We start from the raw sequence: 16,067 nt of genomic DNA, 5'->3' as shown, positions 1-16,067 counted from the left end.
CCTTCCATTTCACCATCCTGTGTTTACGATTGTTGTCAGCCGAATTCCAGTAGAACGCACCCCTGTGTTTGTCAAACCCAGCGTGTGTCCCTCCCGAAAGGAGGTAGAAACCCATCGAGAACATGGGGATGGAGGAAAGGCAAGCGTTGATTAGGGCGACCTTGCCAGCTTGAGTATTGTAGCGGCCTCTCCACGGCAGGACCCGGTTGCCTACCTTAGAAACAACCAGAGCAAAATCCTTAGCCAGCAACTTGTGAGGGGAAATCGGTAGGCCAAGATACTTGAAGGGGAAAGAGCCTAGGGAGTAGTTTAGGAGATGAGCAACTCTTTGGGCCTCAACGTCCAAGACCCCAGTAACAATGACTTCACTCTTGGCAAAATTGATCTTGAGACCAGAGAGAGCTTCAAAGCAGAGGAGAAGAAACTTCAAGTGAGCTATACTATCATCGTTCAGTTCAACCATTATGATGGTATCGTCCGCATATTGGAGGTGGGAGATTCCATTAGGGGCAAGGTGGGAGCTGACAGGGGTAATATGACCACCTGCCGCAGCCCGAGTCAGAATGTGGGAGAGGGAGTGAGCCACAAAGTTGAAGAGAAGTGGTGAAGTTGGGTCACCCTGCCTCATGCCCCTGTCATTGGCGAAGAAGTTACTGATATTCCCATTAACTGAGACCGCAGTGTGACCACCCGTGATCAACTGCATAAGTCTGTGAACCACTGCCCCATCAAAGCCCTTGGCCAGTAACACTTGACGAAGAAAATTCCAGATGACCGAACCGTAAGCTTTCTCTAAGTCCAGCTTTAGAATCACCGCTTTGGAGCCACAGACACGCAGGTCATGGACAATCTCATGAAGACACAGAATGCCATCCAGGATGAACCTTTCTTTGACAAAGGCTGATTGAAAAGGACTAAAAGTGCGATGAGCAATGGTAGAAAGCCTAGTAGCAAAGCATTTTTCTCTTTGTCCTCTTTCTTCAAGGGTGAAAAGTACTTGCTTTAAGCTCAACCAGTCTTTGACTCGGCATAAAAAAGATCCACCGCTTGGATAGAGGTTTCCTTCTCTTTCTTCTTTCTTCCCCTCAAGCCCCACAGGGTTTTTAGGTCTGCAGATAAACTCCCATTTCACCATCCTGTGTTTACAATTGTTGTCCACAGAATTCCAGTAGAAGGCACCCCTGTGTTTGTCAAACCCAGCGTGTGTCCCTCCCGAAAGGAGGTAGAAACTCATCAGGAACATGGGGAGGGAGGAAAGGCAAGCGTTGATTAGGGCGACTATGAAAGCTTGAGTATTGTAGTGGCCTCTCCATAGCAGGACCCAGTTGCCTACCTTAGAAACAACCAGAGCAAAATCCTTACCTAGCAACTTGTGAGGGGAAATCGGTAGGACAAGATACTTGAAGGGGAAAGAGCCTAGGGAGCAGTTTAGGAGATGAGCAACTCTTTGGGCCTCAACATCCGAGGCCCCAGTAACAATGACTTCACTCTTGGCAAAATTGATCTTGAGACCAGAGGAAGCTTCAAAGCAGAGGAGAAGGAACTTCAAGTGAGCTATACTATCATCGTTCAGTTCAACCATTATGATGGTATCGTCCGCGTATTGGAGGTGGGAGATTGCATTAGGGGCAACATGGGAGCTGACAGGGGTAATATGACCACCTGCCGCAGCCCGAGTCAGAATGTGGGAGAGGGAGTGAGCCACAAAGTTGAAGAGAAGGGGTCAAGTCGGGTCACCCTGCCTCATGCCCTTGCCATTGGCGAAGAAGTTACTGATATTCCCATTAACCGAGACCGCAGTGTGACCACCCGTGATCAACTGCATAAGTCTATGAACCACTGCCCCATCAAAGCCCTTGGCCAGTAACACTTGACGAAGAAAATTCCAGCTGACCGAACCGTAAGCTTTCTCTAAGTCCAGCTTTAGAATCACCGCTTTGGAGCCACGGACACGCAGGTCATGGACAATCTCATGAAGACACAGAATGCCATCCAGGATGAACCTGCCTTTGACAAAGGCTAATTGAAAAGAACTCAGAGTGCGATGAGCAATGGGAGAAAGCCTAGTAGCAAAGCCTTTTTCTCTTTCTTCTCTTTCTTCAAGGGGTGAAAAGTACTTGCTTTGAGCTCAACCGCTATTTTAATCAACGTAAAAATACGATCCACCGCTTGAGTAGAGGTTTCCTTCTCTTTCTTCTACCTTCCCCTCAAGCCCCACAAGGTTTTTAGGTCTGCAGCTAAACTTACATTTCACCATCCTGTATTTACGCTTGTTATCCACCGAATTCCAGTAGAAGGCACCCCTGTGTTTGTCAAACCCAACATGTGTCCCTCCCGAAAGGAGGTAGAAACCTATCAGGAACATCGGGAGGGAGGAAAAGCAAGCATTGATTTGGGCGACCTTTCCAGCTTGAGTATTGTAGCGGCCTCTCCACAGCAGGACCCGGTCGCCTACCTTAGAAACAACCGGAGCAAAATCCTTAGCCAGCAACTTGTGAGGGGAAATCGGTAGGCCAAGATACTTGAAGGGGAAAGAGCCTAGGGAGCAGTTTAGGATATGAGCAAATCTTTGGGCCTCAACGTCCAAGACCCAAGTAACAATGACTTCACTCTTGGCAAAATTAATCTTGAGACCAGAGTTCAAAGCATAGGAGAAGGAACTTCAAGTGAGCTATACTATCATCGTTTATTTCAACCATTATGATGGTATCGTCCGCATATTGGAGGTGGGAGATTCCATTAGGGGCAAGGTGGGAGCTGACAGTGGTAATATGACCACCTGCCGCAGCCCGAGTCAGAATGTGGGAGAGGGAGTCAGCCACAAAGTTTAAGAGAATGGGTGACGCCGGGTCACCCTGCCTCAGGCCCCTGCCATTGGTGAATAATTTACTGATGTTCCCATTAACCGTGACTGTAGTGTGACCACCCGTGACCAACTACATAAGTCTGTGAACCACAGCACCATCAAAGCCCTTGGCCAGTCACACTTGACGAAGAAAATTCTAGCTGACCGAACCGTAAGCTTTCTCGAAGTCCAGATTTAGAATCACCATTTTGGAGCCACGGACACGCAGGTCATGGACAATCTCGTGAAGACACAGAATGCCATCCAGGATGAACCTGTCTTTGATAAACGCTGATTGAAAAGGACTCAGAGTGCGATGAGCAATGGGAGAAAGCCTAGTAGCAAAGCATTTTTCTCTTTATTCTCTTTCTTCAAGGTTGAAAAGTACTTGCATTGAGCTCAAACACTCTTTTACTCAGCTTAAAAAAAGATCCACCGCTTGGGTAGCGGTTTCCTTCTCTTTGTTCTTTCTTCCCCTCAAGCCCCACAAGGTTTTTCGGTCTGCAGATAAACTTCCATTTCACAATCCTATATTCACGCTTGTTGTCCGCCGAATTCCAGTAGAAGGCACCCCTGTATTTGCCAAACCCAGCATGTGTCCCTCCCAAAAGGAGGTAGACACACATCAGGAACATGGGGAGGGAGGAAAGGCAAGCGTTGATTAGGGCGACCTTGCGAGCTTGAGTATTGTAGCGGCCTCTCCACGGTAGGACCCGGTTGCCTACCTTAGAAAAAACCAGAGCAAAATCCTTAGCCAACAACTTGTGAGGGGAAATCGGTAGGCCAAGATACTTGAAGGGGAAAGAGCCTAGGGAGCAGTTTAGGAGATGAGCAACTCTTTGGGCCTCAACGTCCAAGACCCCTGTAACAATGACTTCACTCTTGGCAAAATTGATATTGAGACCAGAGAGAGCTTCAAAGCAGAGGAGAAGGAACTTCAAGTGAGCTATACTATCATCGTTCAGTTAAACCATTATGATGGTATCGTCCGCATATTGGAGGTGGGAGATTCCATTAGGGGCAAGGTGGGAGCTGACAGTGGTAATATGACCACCTGCCGCAGCCCGAGTCAGAATGTGGGAGAGGGAGTCAGCCACAAAGTTTAAGAGAATGGGTGACGCCGGGTCACCCTGCCTCAGGCCCCTGCCATTGGTGAATAATTTACTGATGTTCCCATTAACCGTGACTGTAGTGTGACCACCCGTGACCAACTGCATAAGTCTGTGAACCACTGCCCCATCAAAGCCCTTGGCCAGTAACACTTGACGAAGAAAATTCCAGCTAACCAAACTGTAAGCTTTCTCGAAGTCCAGCTTTAGAATCATCACTTTGGAGCTACAGATACGCAGGTCATGGACAATCTCATGAAGACACATAATGCCATCCAGGATGAACCTGCCTTTGACAAAGGCTGATTGGAAAGGATTCAGAGTGCGATGAGCAATGGGGAAAGCCTAGTAGCAAAGCCTTTTTCTCTTTCTTCTCTTTCTTCAAGGGTGAAAAGTACTTGCTTTGAGCTCAACCACTCTTTGACTCAGCGTAAAAAAAGATCCACCACTTGGATAGAGGTTCGCATCTCTTTCTTCTTTCTTCCCTTCAAGCCCCACACCTTTATTCGCCCCCGTTTTCTCCTCCACTGGCCCTCCTCTAACAATCACCCCCACACATTCGTTCCTCCTTTGCTGCCGTCAGCCCATCTCTTACTGCCGTTGGCCCCGTCTCCTTATGCCCCCTTTCCTCATGCCTGGCTCCCTTTCCTTATTCTTTCCCGCTAATGGGCGTGATGGGCGAGGTGCAAGCTGTGAAGGCGGCGGCTGGAGCAGCAATTAGGGAGGAGATGTGCTGGCTTGACCACGGGAATCGGGTGGCCGCCAGCTCCATGGAAGGTCTTAAGTCGTGGTGGAACTTCAATGTTCTTCCCCTTTAGAACGTGTCAACTCTCATGTGTGCATAAAGATGTTAGACGAACCTTGACAACATGTCATATGCGACATTAATTCCTTTTGCGTCACGATATATGTGGTTGAGCTCAAAGCAAGTACTTTTCACCCTTGTGGTAACTTGACCTCTCTTCTTGAAACTGTAATACATATTCCCAAACCGGGTTAACACTTACCCCAAGTCGCATGGCCATGTTTTCCGACTCTGATCACTCGAGAGGATCCATAGAATATCTCTCCGTATAGGAGGGGCAAATCCCATCTTGGTCAACCATGTCTCACGCATGTCTCACGACTCCCCCGAAAGCTATCTTTATAACTTCCCAATTATGGAGTAGTGTTTGATAGACCCTACGTGAGTCGATCATCATCTCGAGAACATGCGGGGACCTCAGGTCCAGGACATGGAATATACATTGTAATTGAGACTCACATGTGACACTAGCTCGATGTGTCTCAAACTGGGTTTGTCCGACACGGTAATCTCCATCCCTAAGTCCATACTATCAGTTCAGCATCTCTATGCACATGACTTGTGAAACATAGTCATCAACCGAATCGTATACTAGTCAAAGCATACGTGTCCGCATAACCTTATCAACTAGGGACCATTAGCACGGTCATCGTATAATACATAGTTCCACAAACAAGTCACATACTTATTGATACATATTATTGATGATGTTCAAAGACAGTACAAAACACTCACAAATACATAGGGAAATATCATCATCATCATAAGATTGCCTCTAGGGCATATCCCCCACAAATTCTTCAATATGCACATCTTCAGGGAGAGTTTTCTCTATATCATGAAATCAATATCCTCAAGTTTTACTTTCAACAACCAAATTTTTACTATTTTGTCGTCAATAGCTAAAAAGGGGTGACTGTAAGTGCATCTAGTGCCCCCTTGTAGGTTTTGTCTGATTAATGACAGAAGCGGTTAAGGGACTAATTTGTTTATAAGTATACACATGTGGAAGCACCTAAGGATTTAGTTTAACCTACGGTGTATGACCCCTTAAAATGTTGTGACAACAATGAAGTATTTGGTTTGCCCATTTAAAATTGGAGCGTGAAGACTTGTAGTTCTTTGTTAGTTTTTTCTCCATTGACTCAATAAGGAAAACCGTACAGTAAAGGGGGGGGGGGGGGTCCAAATGATGCCTTACCAATGTGGAACCGAATCTTATGCACGCTTTCAAATTGTCAGCAGTACACATTGACCTGCCTATACGAGCTGAAATGTTCAAAATTTATACGAAAGTAGGAATAATGAATAAAATTAACATAATCCTACGCAAATGCGGGTAAAACAATACATGGACACTTTGAACAATTCTTTTCAAAAGGCATCATAGAAAGGAAAAAATCTCAAGAACTATAATAATGCTATAAAAGTAGTATGAAATTCTTGCAGCCCCCCCCCCCCCCCCCCCCCCCAAAAAAAACAAAAAAGAGGCAAACTGCTGTGCTAGCTCATAGACACAAACTAACTAATTTACTCATTTGAGTTTAGGAGTTTAGAAGCTTGAAATTCGAAGCTCACAATCTAGCGAAGTATATTTTATATTTGGGGTTGGCCATCATGTCTGGTTAGGCCAAACCTGATGATTTTTTTTTCGTCCCTGTAAACATTCTAACGTCATAATAAAAGCTTCGCTTGATTTGTCTCCAAAAAGAAACTATTTGGCTCATCTTAAAACATCAAAAGGATAAACTATATTGACCATTTTGAAGCTGCATACCACTAGTACAAGCTACGGTATCGTGTATCTATTGCGGCAAGCTGAGTATGGCAGGATGGGCGTAGAGTCCGGTGAGCCAGCCGTGGGCGATGTACTTGTTGGCGGCCTCGGTGTAATGGATGCCGTCCCAGAAGAGGTGGGTGGATGGGTCGCTGCAGGCGGTGGCGCCGGGCAAGCCGCACGCCGATCCGTGCATGTTGTAGTTGTACCGCCCGCCCCCGCCGCAGCACGCTCTCAGGGGCTCCCCTGTGAACCCTGCAGTGCAGACCATCTATGGTTATTTACTAATTACTACTGTCAGACAGGAGTTAACTAATGCTTACAGAGTTGACCTATATATCTTGAAATTCCATTTTTGCATGGTACCCCACGTACACCCAACCCAACAAAATTTAAGTGCCGCGCGCTCTGCCATGCTTGTAGCTTTTCGATCGAGATGCCAAACGAATCTCTTGTTGGACCGAAAATATCGTTTAATTGAATGCGCCAGCTTTCATTACCACCCCCACATGCATTCATGCGCCGGGTTAAACGCAGCTAGCGGCTGCAAACAGTGGCGGAGCTAGATGCAGACTACGCCTGGGACTGTGCTATGTTGAGTGATAAATTTTTATAATTTTTTATGCTTTGCATGAAGAAATTACAAAGGAAGTTGTTTCTATGCCTGGGCTATAGCCCTAGCTGCCCTAGGCCTGTCTCCGCCACTAGCTGCAAAGACCTTGATGGTGTACGTCTGCAGTTAATCCTAGCCAGTATACTCTCTTCATCTCTAAACATAAGTCTTTTTAGAAATTCTAATGCGGACTACATATGAAGTAAAATAAGATTCGAATGTAGCCCGTATCAAAATCTATATAGCCAGTATACTCTCTCTATCCCTAAATATAAGTCTTTTTAAAGATTCCAATGCGGTACATATGACGTAAAATAAGATTCGAACGTAGTCCGTATCAAAATCTATAAAATATCTTATATTTAGAAACAGAGGGAATAATATACATTTCCTTTTGATCTCAACAATAAGTTTGACTTTGCTAATTAAAGGCCACTGCGCGCGTGAATTCGTGGTCACGTCGCCACATAATGAACTAGTAGTAGTCAGAAATCACACATGGATGATATATTGACGATTATATATTGCTGCTAGCAGCTATCCTGATCTCGATCGATCTACACCACCCTACAGTCGAGAAATGAAACTAAAATTTGCCTTGTTTCTAACAAATGAATCAAGACTAACAAGGCCGAAAGAGCGGGGGACTCCGAGAGAAAGCTTACCGAGCTTTCCTGGGCGCCGGATGAGCCGCGCCACGGGCTTGTGGTAGTCGGCATACACCAGCGTCGTCCCCGGGTATTTCACACGCGTGCGCCTCACGCTCTCCTGCAGCATCCAGTTATGGTACTGCGAGAGGCCGTTGAGCCGCCGCAGGCATCCCGTCCGGCGGTCGTACTCCGTCGCGTTCGCCGCCACCGCGTATTTCGTCAGCGCCATCGGCGTGCACCCCATCGGCGGCGTCCCTGATACCACCACGTACCTCGCTCCCTCCTCCACCAACCTCTGTATGCATGCACGCACGCGCATAATTAAGAAGGAATGTGTAAAGTGACAAGTAATTTGCCACGAAGTGAAGTGTCTGTCACCTCGACGCTTCTGATGATGGCCTGCACAACGTCCGGCACAAAGGACTTGGCCTCCTGCAGGCTCTTCCCGCCGGAGAGGATGTAGTTGTAGTCGGTGAGGCCCAACTCGCCTACAACGAACAGAGACTTCGCGAGGTGCTCCCGGCATTCTGCGGTGCTGTTGCAGCTGAGCGACTGCTTCACGACCTTCCGGAACCACGCTATCTGCGCGCGCAGGGAGCTCCGGAACGGCGGCACGCTCCCAGAGTTGTGCCGCAGGAAGAACCCGACGTCGAGCGCCGTGCCGCCGACGATGGCGAAGTTGGCTCCTTGGGTGAAGTTCTCTGCCTTGGACATGAAAGGCGGCACCAACGGGAGCTCCAGCGCCTCCGCTGCGCATGTCATGTGCAAACAACAAATCAGCAAGAACGCAGCATCTATTCAGCGACTTTTTACTTTGACATGCAGAACTTTTGCACCGTACCGATGAAGTCGATGATGAGGCGGCCGTCGGAAGGCCGGCCGGTGGGGCGATGGAAGAAGGTTTCCCCGTAGGGGGAGCTGTTGAAGGGGCTGAAGGGGAAGCCGGCGGAAAGGAGGACGAAGTTGCCCGTGTCCGAGTACGAGCTGCCGAAGCTGAAGATGGAATGGAACCGCGGTGCGTGGTGGTCGGCCTCGGGGACGCCGGAGGCGCCCGTGTTATGCATGAGGCACGAGATGAGGACGACGGCGAGCGACAGCAGCGCCGGCTTCATGAGCGGATCGGGAGGAGGCGAGGAATGCGGAGCAAAAGGTTCCTTGTGGCCGCGGCGTGGCGTAAAGTCTAGGAGGAGTAGGTCGATCAAAAGTGTACACGGTGCAATAGTATAGTAGCCCCTCGGAACTTGGAACTCTTGATTGACTTTATGTAGTACTACTAGTTGCACACTCAGTTTAGGATTTTGAAAATACCCCAACGAATTTTATCTGAGTGATGGGCGGGCGACACTTGGCTCCATCTCTGATGGCAGGACGGCGATAAAATGTCTCCTCTAACTGAACCTCTAGAGCATCTCCAGCACATCCGCTAAAATCCGGTACTGCAAAATCGATTTAGGAAATACATACTTCATACATAGGAAATACATAGTACATAGGAAATAGTTCATCACAACCATACTACATACATAGGAAATACATACTTCACGCTACAAATTAATCATAAGGTTGACGGTAACTCATCGACACTTAGGTAGAACTTGGTGACAGACTTGCGGAGCGTGTTCGCGAGGTCAGCCTTTTCCTTGGTGGCGGCCAGACGGTCGGTGGCACCTTCTTCTCTGGCCGCCAAAGCCTTCTTCGCGGCGATGATCTCCGCATCGCTCTCCCGACACCTCTAAAAATGCGGAAAGAGTTGGTCATGGAGCTCGCGAAGGCGTCCAGGGCTCCGCCTGCCGCTCTGGGAGCCGGCCACAGTCCCGCGCTTGCTTTGAGCACCATGGCTCGACAACGTACGGGCCGTCTGGCGGGCTCGTGGCACTCTTTCTCCGGCATCATCTGAGATTCCGAGTGTGCACGCGGCAAACCGGGAGCTAGCCTCCAGTTTGATCCTACCGAAAGTCCTGATGAACTACTCCTTCCTATACTCCACGAAAGTCCTGTTCCGTTCGGTGCCCGATAAGGCCGGGATGCATGATTCCATGCGTCGAGCATATTGAATCCAAGACGCCATATGTCCGAGAGAAGAGGCGCGCCATAACAAGGTAGTAGCAAGATAAGCCGCACTATATCTCAAGTTGATGCAAGGTCACCGTTTGACCAAGGGCAGTTGATGCACGTATTATGGATAGTACCATGAATACATCAGATTTCTTCCTCAGATTTCGCGGCTGAAATGAACGCGCTAGCTCCACAAATTTACTTCCCTTAATGTTTTTCTTCTTTTAACGAAGTCTTATCCTGCACCTATTTTCGCATCATGGTAATATTTTCCTGCTAAAACTCATTTGTTATCACAATTGTTTTTATCAAGAAATAAAATACAAGAAACAACTGCTTTTTTTAGTTGCATTGCCCAGATGTTTTGGTTTTGCCTAATTTACTTCCAAAGAGAAGAACTATCATATCGAGTGTGATTTTTCTACACCCCAGCTCGGTGCACCAACGGTGCATCCATGCAATAAAACATATCAAAACACTTCAGAAAATTCTGAAACTTTATGGGAATGTTCATCAACAAATGTTATGAGCGCCTGCAAAATTTGGTGGTAAAATAACATTCGAGGAACTCTGTACAAAAAGACAAAATCACTGAAAAATAGTCAAAATGTGAGTGCACTGTTTGAGCAGATTTTGCAATTTTTCCTTTTTTGTACACAGCTCCTCAAATGTTATTTGGCCACCAAACTTTTCAAGCGCCCATAACTTTTATTGATGAACATTCCTACAAAGTTTCATTTTTTTTAAAGTGTTTTGCTATGTTTTCTTGCGTTGCTGCACCGTGGGTGCACCGAAAGTGGATGCAGCCACTACTTTCCCCTATCATATGTGCATTTCACTTGACTCTCTGCGCTAGATGCTTATATGGTAACCTATGGCCCTCGACACATATGTGTCTTCGTCGGCAATTTACCAAAGCATTTATCTTATGAACATGTTTTTTTTGCAAAAGAATACAAACTTTGCATATCAATGCATTGAGTTCTTACGGAAAAAGATACACTGAGTTAATAGAAGAAAAAGTAATGCAGACGCCTAGAAACATAGATCACGCACACGATTACAAGAGAAAGTCGAACCTCCTAGAAATTAGCTGAACTACACTATTCGTAAAAGGCTCAAGTACAAATGCTAAACATGAAAGACATACAACTCAAAATATTGTTGCTACACGTACGCGATTTGCTCTGAAAGTGTTGCACAAGGAGAGACAGTCAGCAATACTATGCGGCGACGGCAAAGCCCTATCCGAGTAGTAGTCTAGGGAGTTGTCGTGGACCTTGTAGTTAGTGGGCCTGATCCTTCGATGTGGCACATAATAGGCCTAAAATTTCCAATACGTTCTCTCATGGAAATCAAAGCTCAAGTAGATAGTGCTACCCTTGCAGCCTGTTTGGTAAATACTTGGTCAAGGGCATGAGAGTTTGCACAAGGGTGTTTATGAAGAGATTAGGCATGGGAAGTAGACTTTTACTCCCATTCCCTTGTTTGTCATATGATGGGAATTGGCGTGGGATAAAACTCTCCTCACGAATTAACAGGATACCCCTGGGAAGAAATCGGTGGGAATTGGCTTCCCCAACTCCCAGTCCCCTTCCCACTTAAACTCCCATTCCCTCTAATCAAACAGTGGATTTTTAATCTCCTTACCCCTTAACTCTCATTTCCCATCTTTAATTCCCCTGAACCAAACACGCTGTTGATGGCGGGGAAAACCCTTGTGCAGACCGAAAAAGAGAAACACTTTCCGATGAACAACGCCCGCTTGCTGAATCCCTTGACCAGAAATAGAGCCTTCTTTTCCAACTCCAGTCAATACACTTCATATGAGGGTAGACACCGACCGTGCACCAACATCAACTCCCCACCATTGGCCGCGAGGTGCAGAGTATTCCCTCCGTTCCGAATTACTTGTCGCAGATATGGATGTATCTAGATGTATTTTAGCTCTAGATACATCCATTTCTGAGAGGAGTAATTTGGAACGGAGGGAGTATCTGTCATTGAGGAATATGGGATATCCAGCTTGGCAGCCACCTCCAGCCGTGGATGTGTGCCCATTTTCAATACCATGAGTTCTCTCCCCATGATGCAGTAGAAGTGGCCCAAGAACATCAACGGAGTATTATATCTCGAGTTTTCGTCCTTATCGATAACCTTCCAACACTTATCTCCGGGCTTGGCAATGCCTGTGATCCCAGGGTAGGGGAAGCATAATATGAATGATAGAGAATCAGTGACAATGCAGGAGCCCCACGCTAAGCCGCCATCCAAAAGGTTGTGGATATAGTTCAAAGGCTGCAAATGTGGTCACCGGTGGGAGCTCTATGAGGTGGCGCGTGAGCGGGTTCAGCAGTCGAATGTGGGTGCGCTCACTGGTCAGGATGAGGAGGCCGTCAGTGGTCGATGTGAGCGTCTTGTGGACGTTGAACTCCGGAAGATCAACTTGTATGGTCTCACCAGTGGAGAGGTTAAGAAAACGACGCCGGTGGGCAAGTGTGAGTTGCTCCCGGAGCATGATCCAGCGACGGGGATGGAGACGGCAGTCCAGGCTATCAAGCCCCCGCGCATCGGTGCAACACCGCCGCCAAGCATGGCACATGGCACGGAAGCGGACGTAGTCGACCACGTCATGGGCAAGGGCATGATTGGCGATCACCCCGGCCGGCCCGTCGGAAAGACTCGCCCAGTCTCTCCTGCGGCAACAAAGTTGAGAAGATCAGAATCAAATAGTAAGTTTCAGTGGAAATTGGGCGAACTGATGCACGTACCATTCGGGTGTAGCCGTGCGTGCACGCTTGCCCCCCCCCCCCCCCCCCCCCCCCCACCCCTTAGAAGGCTTCAGGGTATGGGCGGTGATGGTGGTCGGGGTCGGGGGCGCGTGGGAGCAGAACGAGCAGTGATGCGGCAGGGTCCTGGACCGCCGTCGGGCGCGGCCGTGGGACTCTTTCTCCGACATCCCGACTTACCTAGTTCGCACGGCAAAACGGGGGCAGCGTTCGTTCCTTTTTTTTCCCGATATATACGCGTGTTTGTGGCCAATCGATGTCGTGTGCTGCTGCTTTTCCCTTTCGGGCGGATACCAACCCAGCACTAGGCCCAACCCCATGGCCTACGCGTTTCCTAGTTCACCACGATGGATGCTAGTCCTGTACCCCTAAGATGGGGCTGTCGTGGTCGCCGTGTGGAGGCACCGGTTCCGTGCCCACCGCGTGCACGCTGCCAGTAGACGCGCTCCAGTAGCGGCAGCCGGCATGGCAAGCAGAATGGGCCTCGTACTGACCCCAAACATTAAAAAGAAAATGCGATTGAGATGACCACCTCACACCGGTAAAAAGAAAAATGCGACCCAGACAAATGTCTGATAGCTGCCTCAAACATCTGGGTTGACCAGCACCCCTCGTATCCAGTCCAAATTTGGAGCGGATATGAGGAGCTCGGACGCATTTGTCGTGCCAGACCAGACAGGCCGACCTTACCATGAATTGCATCAAATCTCCCCTCCTCGACCTAGCTGATTCGACTTGTTCCTCTCCTCTTTTCTCCCTCCTCTGTGCCGGTCCTCCCCTAGCTCCGCCGCCGCACTTGCTACGCGTCGTCATACGGATCGGTAGAGCACCACCGCCATGCATGGCACACTGCACAAAAGTGGACGTAGTCGGCCTCGTCATGGTCAAGGACAGAATCGGCGATCACCCAGGCCGGCCCGTTGGAAAGACTCGCCCAGTTTTTTTTTAGAACAAAGGCTCAAGAGGAGCCCGGCTTTGAATTAACAAAGCCATCAACCGGCCAGGATTACAACTCCAAATAACACCATACACCAACTAAAGAAAAATAAAATAAACATCAAAGATACAGGGGCGCCAGGGAACAGCTCACAATGCACATACACCAAGCTAGTTAGAAAGATTGGCGAAAAGCATATAGCTTGGAGATGCCACTATCCTCTTGCACGCCGAAAACCAAGGCGAAAGCGAAGACCTGGTCAGGAGAGTGCACCGACGACGATGCAAGGCATGCCGTTGCCAAAACCTGGGCTTGAAGAAAGACACATCCATCCAGATCCATCGTCAAAGAAGGCCCCTGCCTCCTCGCCTGGCTCGAAGGCGCCGCACCGTTGAGCGATGGACATGCTCACCCTAGAGCCTAGATGGATGGCCTCGAAGAAACCACTTGTGTGGAACCAGGCGTTCCCGACATGCCGACGACGAACTCACCTAGAGCAGAGCAACACCGAATGCCAAAGTTCTGACTTGGAAGAGGGCGAGCGGTCAGAATGCACAAAAGGGCAACAGCTAGGGCCAAGACCAAATTGGGAGCTTCGGCTCGCTCGACGAGCTGAAGTTCAGCCACCGTAGGAGGGGAACCCTATCCCCTCCCGTCCTGGAAGATCCAAGGGCACCGGAGGAATAAACTGCAGCCCGGCGAAGAGCACCATAACACCTTGACCCAGCATCAAGGAACACACCGCCACCGTTGGACGCACGCTGCCGCCGCCGACACACTCCACCTACACCACAGCGAAGCCCACAACCCATCTTTGTTCTCAAAACAGCGCCTTCAAGAAGGTTACGGCGCCAAGGGCGTCGCCGCTGCCCAACAAGATTGAGAATTTCTCCCGGGAGACAAAGGGGAGGGGGATGGGGAGCAAGACCTGAAACGGCGCCTCCAGGAAGGTGCGCGGCGCCCGCGGGCATTGCCGCCGTCGCCGCCGTCGCCGCCGGCAAGGCTGGCTGGGGTTTCCCCCGGTCCTGCATCCGGACTCCCACTCCCACCCGAGCAGACCGAGGCCCCTCGATGAGGCAGGCCGGATCTGGGGAGGGGAGGAGCTTGCTGGAGAGGGAGGGCAGTGGGGACGGCCAGATCTGACGCAGCCGGAGCACACGCAGCCACCGCGCGCTGGCCCGCATTCTTCGGGGATCTTGCCGTCCACACGGCCGAGAACCACCGACCTGCGCCCACGCCACCGGATGCCAAAGCCGGCGACGCCTCACCAGCCGGGGCCGCCGCCCCAGATCTAGAAGCCCCCCACGGACGAGGCGAGGCGGCGAGGGCCCCGCCACCACCCTCATCGACTGCGCGCCAAGCTTGCTCGGCGTCAGCAGTCTTCGGCGGCGGCGAGGGGAGGGCGAGCAGGGGAGAGAGGCAGCGGGGGTAGGGTTTAGCCCCTCGGGTCGCCCGAGCGGGGCGACACGAGGGAGGGGGGGAGGTCAGGCTCCACTCGCCCAGTCCCTCCCGTGACAACGTGGTTCAAACGATAAGAATGGAATACTACTAAATTTTAATGGATAACTAGGCGAAAGATGCACATACCATCCATTGGACACCGTGCATGCACACTTTTCCCCCCAACCACAAGATGGCTTCACGTCGTACTGCCCGCTGTGATGGAAAGTTTTGAAGTGGAAACGCGTAGGCCACGGATTTTTTTAAGTGGAAACTAATATTTTGTTCCTCTATGAAATAAAATTTCTAGAGAATAATCTGTCTTGGTTTTAGTTTTATTGTGTTTTCTTTACTTTATGAGTTCCAAGAGAACAAGTGGATATTGTTTTAACTTTTGGGATTTTCTTAGTTTATCTGTTTTCCTCTAATATTTCAAGCACCACTTAAAATCCTAGCCATGATAGGAATAAAAATAAAGCGGGATAATCAAACACTTGACTAAATGTTGGGAGCAAAGAGCCTCTGTAGTAACTTTTTTCAATAAAGGATGTATTTTATTGACTCAAAATGAAGCTTCAAGAGGATACAAACACAATGAACCCACACCCGGCCTCTGCATAGTTAGGATGCACACAGCCAATATGAACACACGCACACAAATAAAACGCCGGTAAAATAGCAAAGTCATATGAGACCAAAACTATGTGTAGGCGAGGAAAAATGACAAAGCTATTAGATCCATGATCGACAAACTACAACAATGACCATATTCGTACCAACCATCTCATGACACCAAACGAACGACGAGGTTCTTCAACAACAACACCTTCAAAAAGGGAACGACGCTCATCGTCGCCATCACCGGTTCCAAACATCCAAGGTCAGATCTAAGGTTTCACCCTGAAGAAACAGTCCAAGCATATCCGAGCAATGCCTTCAACAAGGTAGCTATATAAAAATATTGCCATTGCCAGGTTTAACCAACTCGGGTCGGACCTAGGTTTTCACCCCGGAGCTCGAGCCTGGGTGCTCGAGTGGCACCCCCAT

The 16,067-nt window shown here is 49.0% G+C and overlaps 1 protein-coding gene across 1 annotated transcript; it reads right to left on the bottom strand.

The window, feature by feature from the left end:
• Positions 1-6,291: 6,291 nt before the first annotated feature.
• On the bottom strand, positions 6,292-8,995 carry LOC123107947 (GDSL esterase/lipase At5g45910-like). Its single transcript, XM_044529827.1, has 4 exons — positions 8,641-8,995; positions 8,178-8,548; positions 7,815-8,094; positions 6,292-6,791 (listed from the first exon to the last, which is right to left on the bottom strand). The coding sequence occupies exons 1-4, from the start codon at positions 8,909-8,911 to the stop codon at positions 6,565-6,567; spliced, it is 1,149 nt and encodes a 382-aa protein (XP_044385762.1). The 5' UTR covers positions 8,912-8,995; the 3' UTR covers positions 6,292-6,564.
• Between the last annotated feature and the right edge of the window lie 7,072 nt (positions 8,996-16,067).

This window comes from Triticum aestivum, chromosome 5A (assembly GCF_018294505.1).
Source record: "Triticum aestivum cultivar Chinese Spring chromosome 5A, IWGSC CS RefSeq v2.1, whole genome shotgun sequence".
Classification (NCBI taxonomy): domain Eukaryota; kingdom Viridiplantae; phylum Streptophyta; class Magnoliopsida; order Poales; family Poaceae; genus Triticum; species Triticum aestivum.
Note: the sequence above shows the minus strand (reverse complement) of the source record. Positions and strands in the feature narration are given on the sequence as shown.

Excerpts from the sequence above, each read along its gene's own strand:
- LOC123107947 (XM_044529827.1), bottom strand. The coding sequence starts at position 8,911 with ATGAAGCCGGCGCTGCTGTCGCTCGCCGTCGTCCTCATCTCGTGCCTC. Across the intron at positions 8,095-8,177 it reads CCATCATCAGAAGCGTCGAG|AGGTTGGTGGAGGAGGGAGC; the intron begins GTGACAGACACT and ends GCATGCATACAG. Across the intron at positions 6,792-7,814 it reads CCGGCGCCCAGGAAAGCTCG|GGTTCACAGGGGAGCCCCTG; the intron begins GTAAGCTTTCTC and ends TCTGCACTGCAG.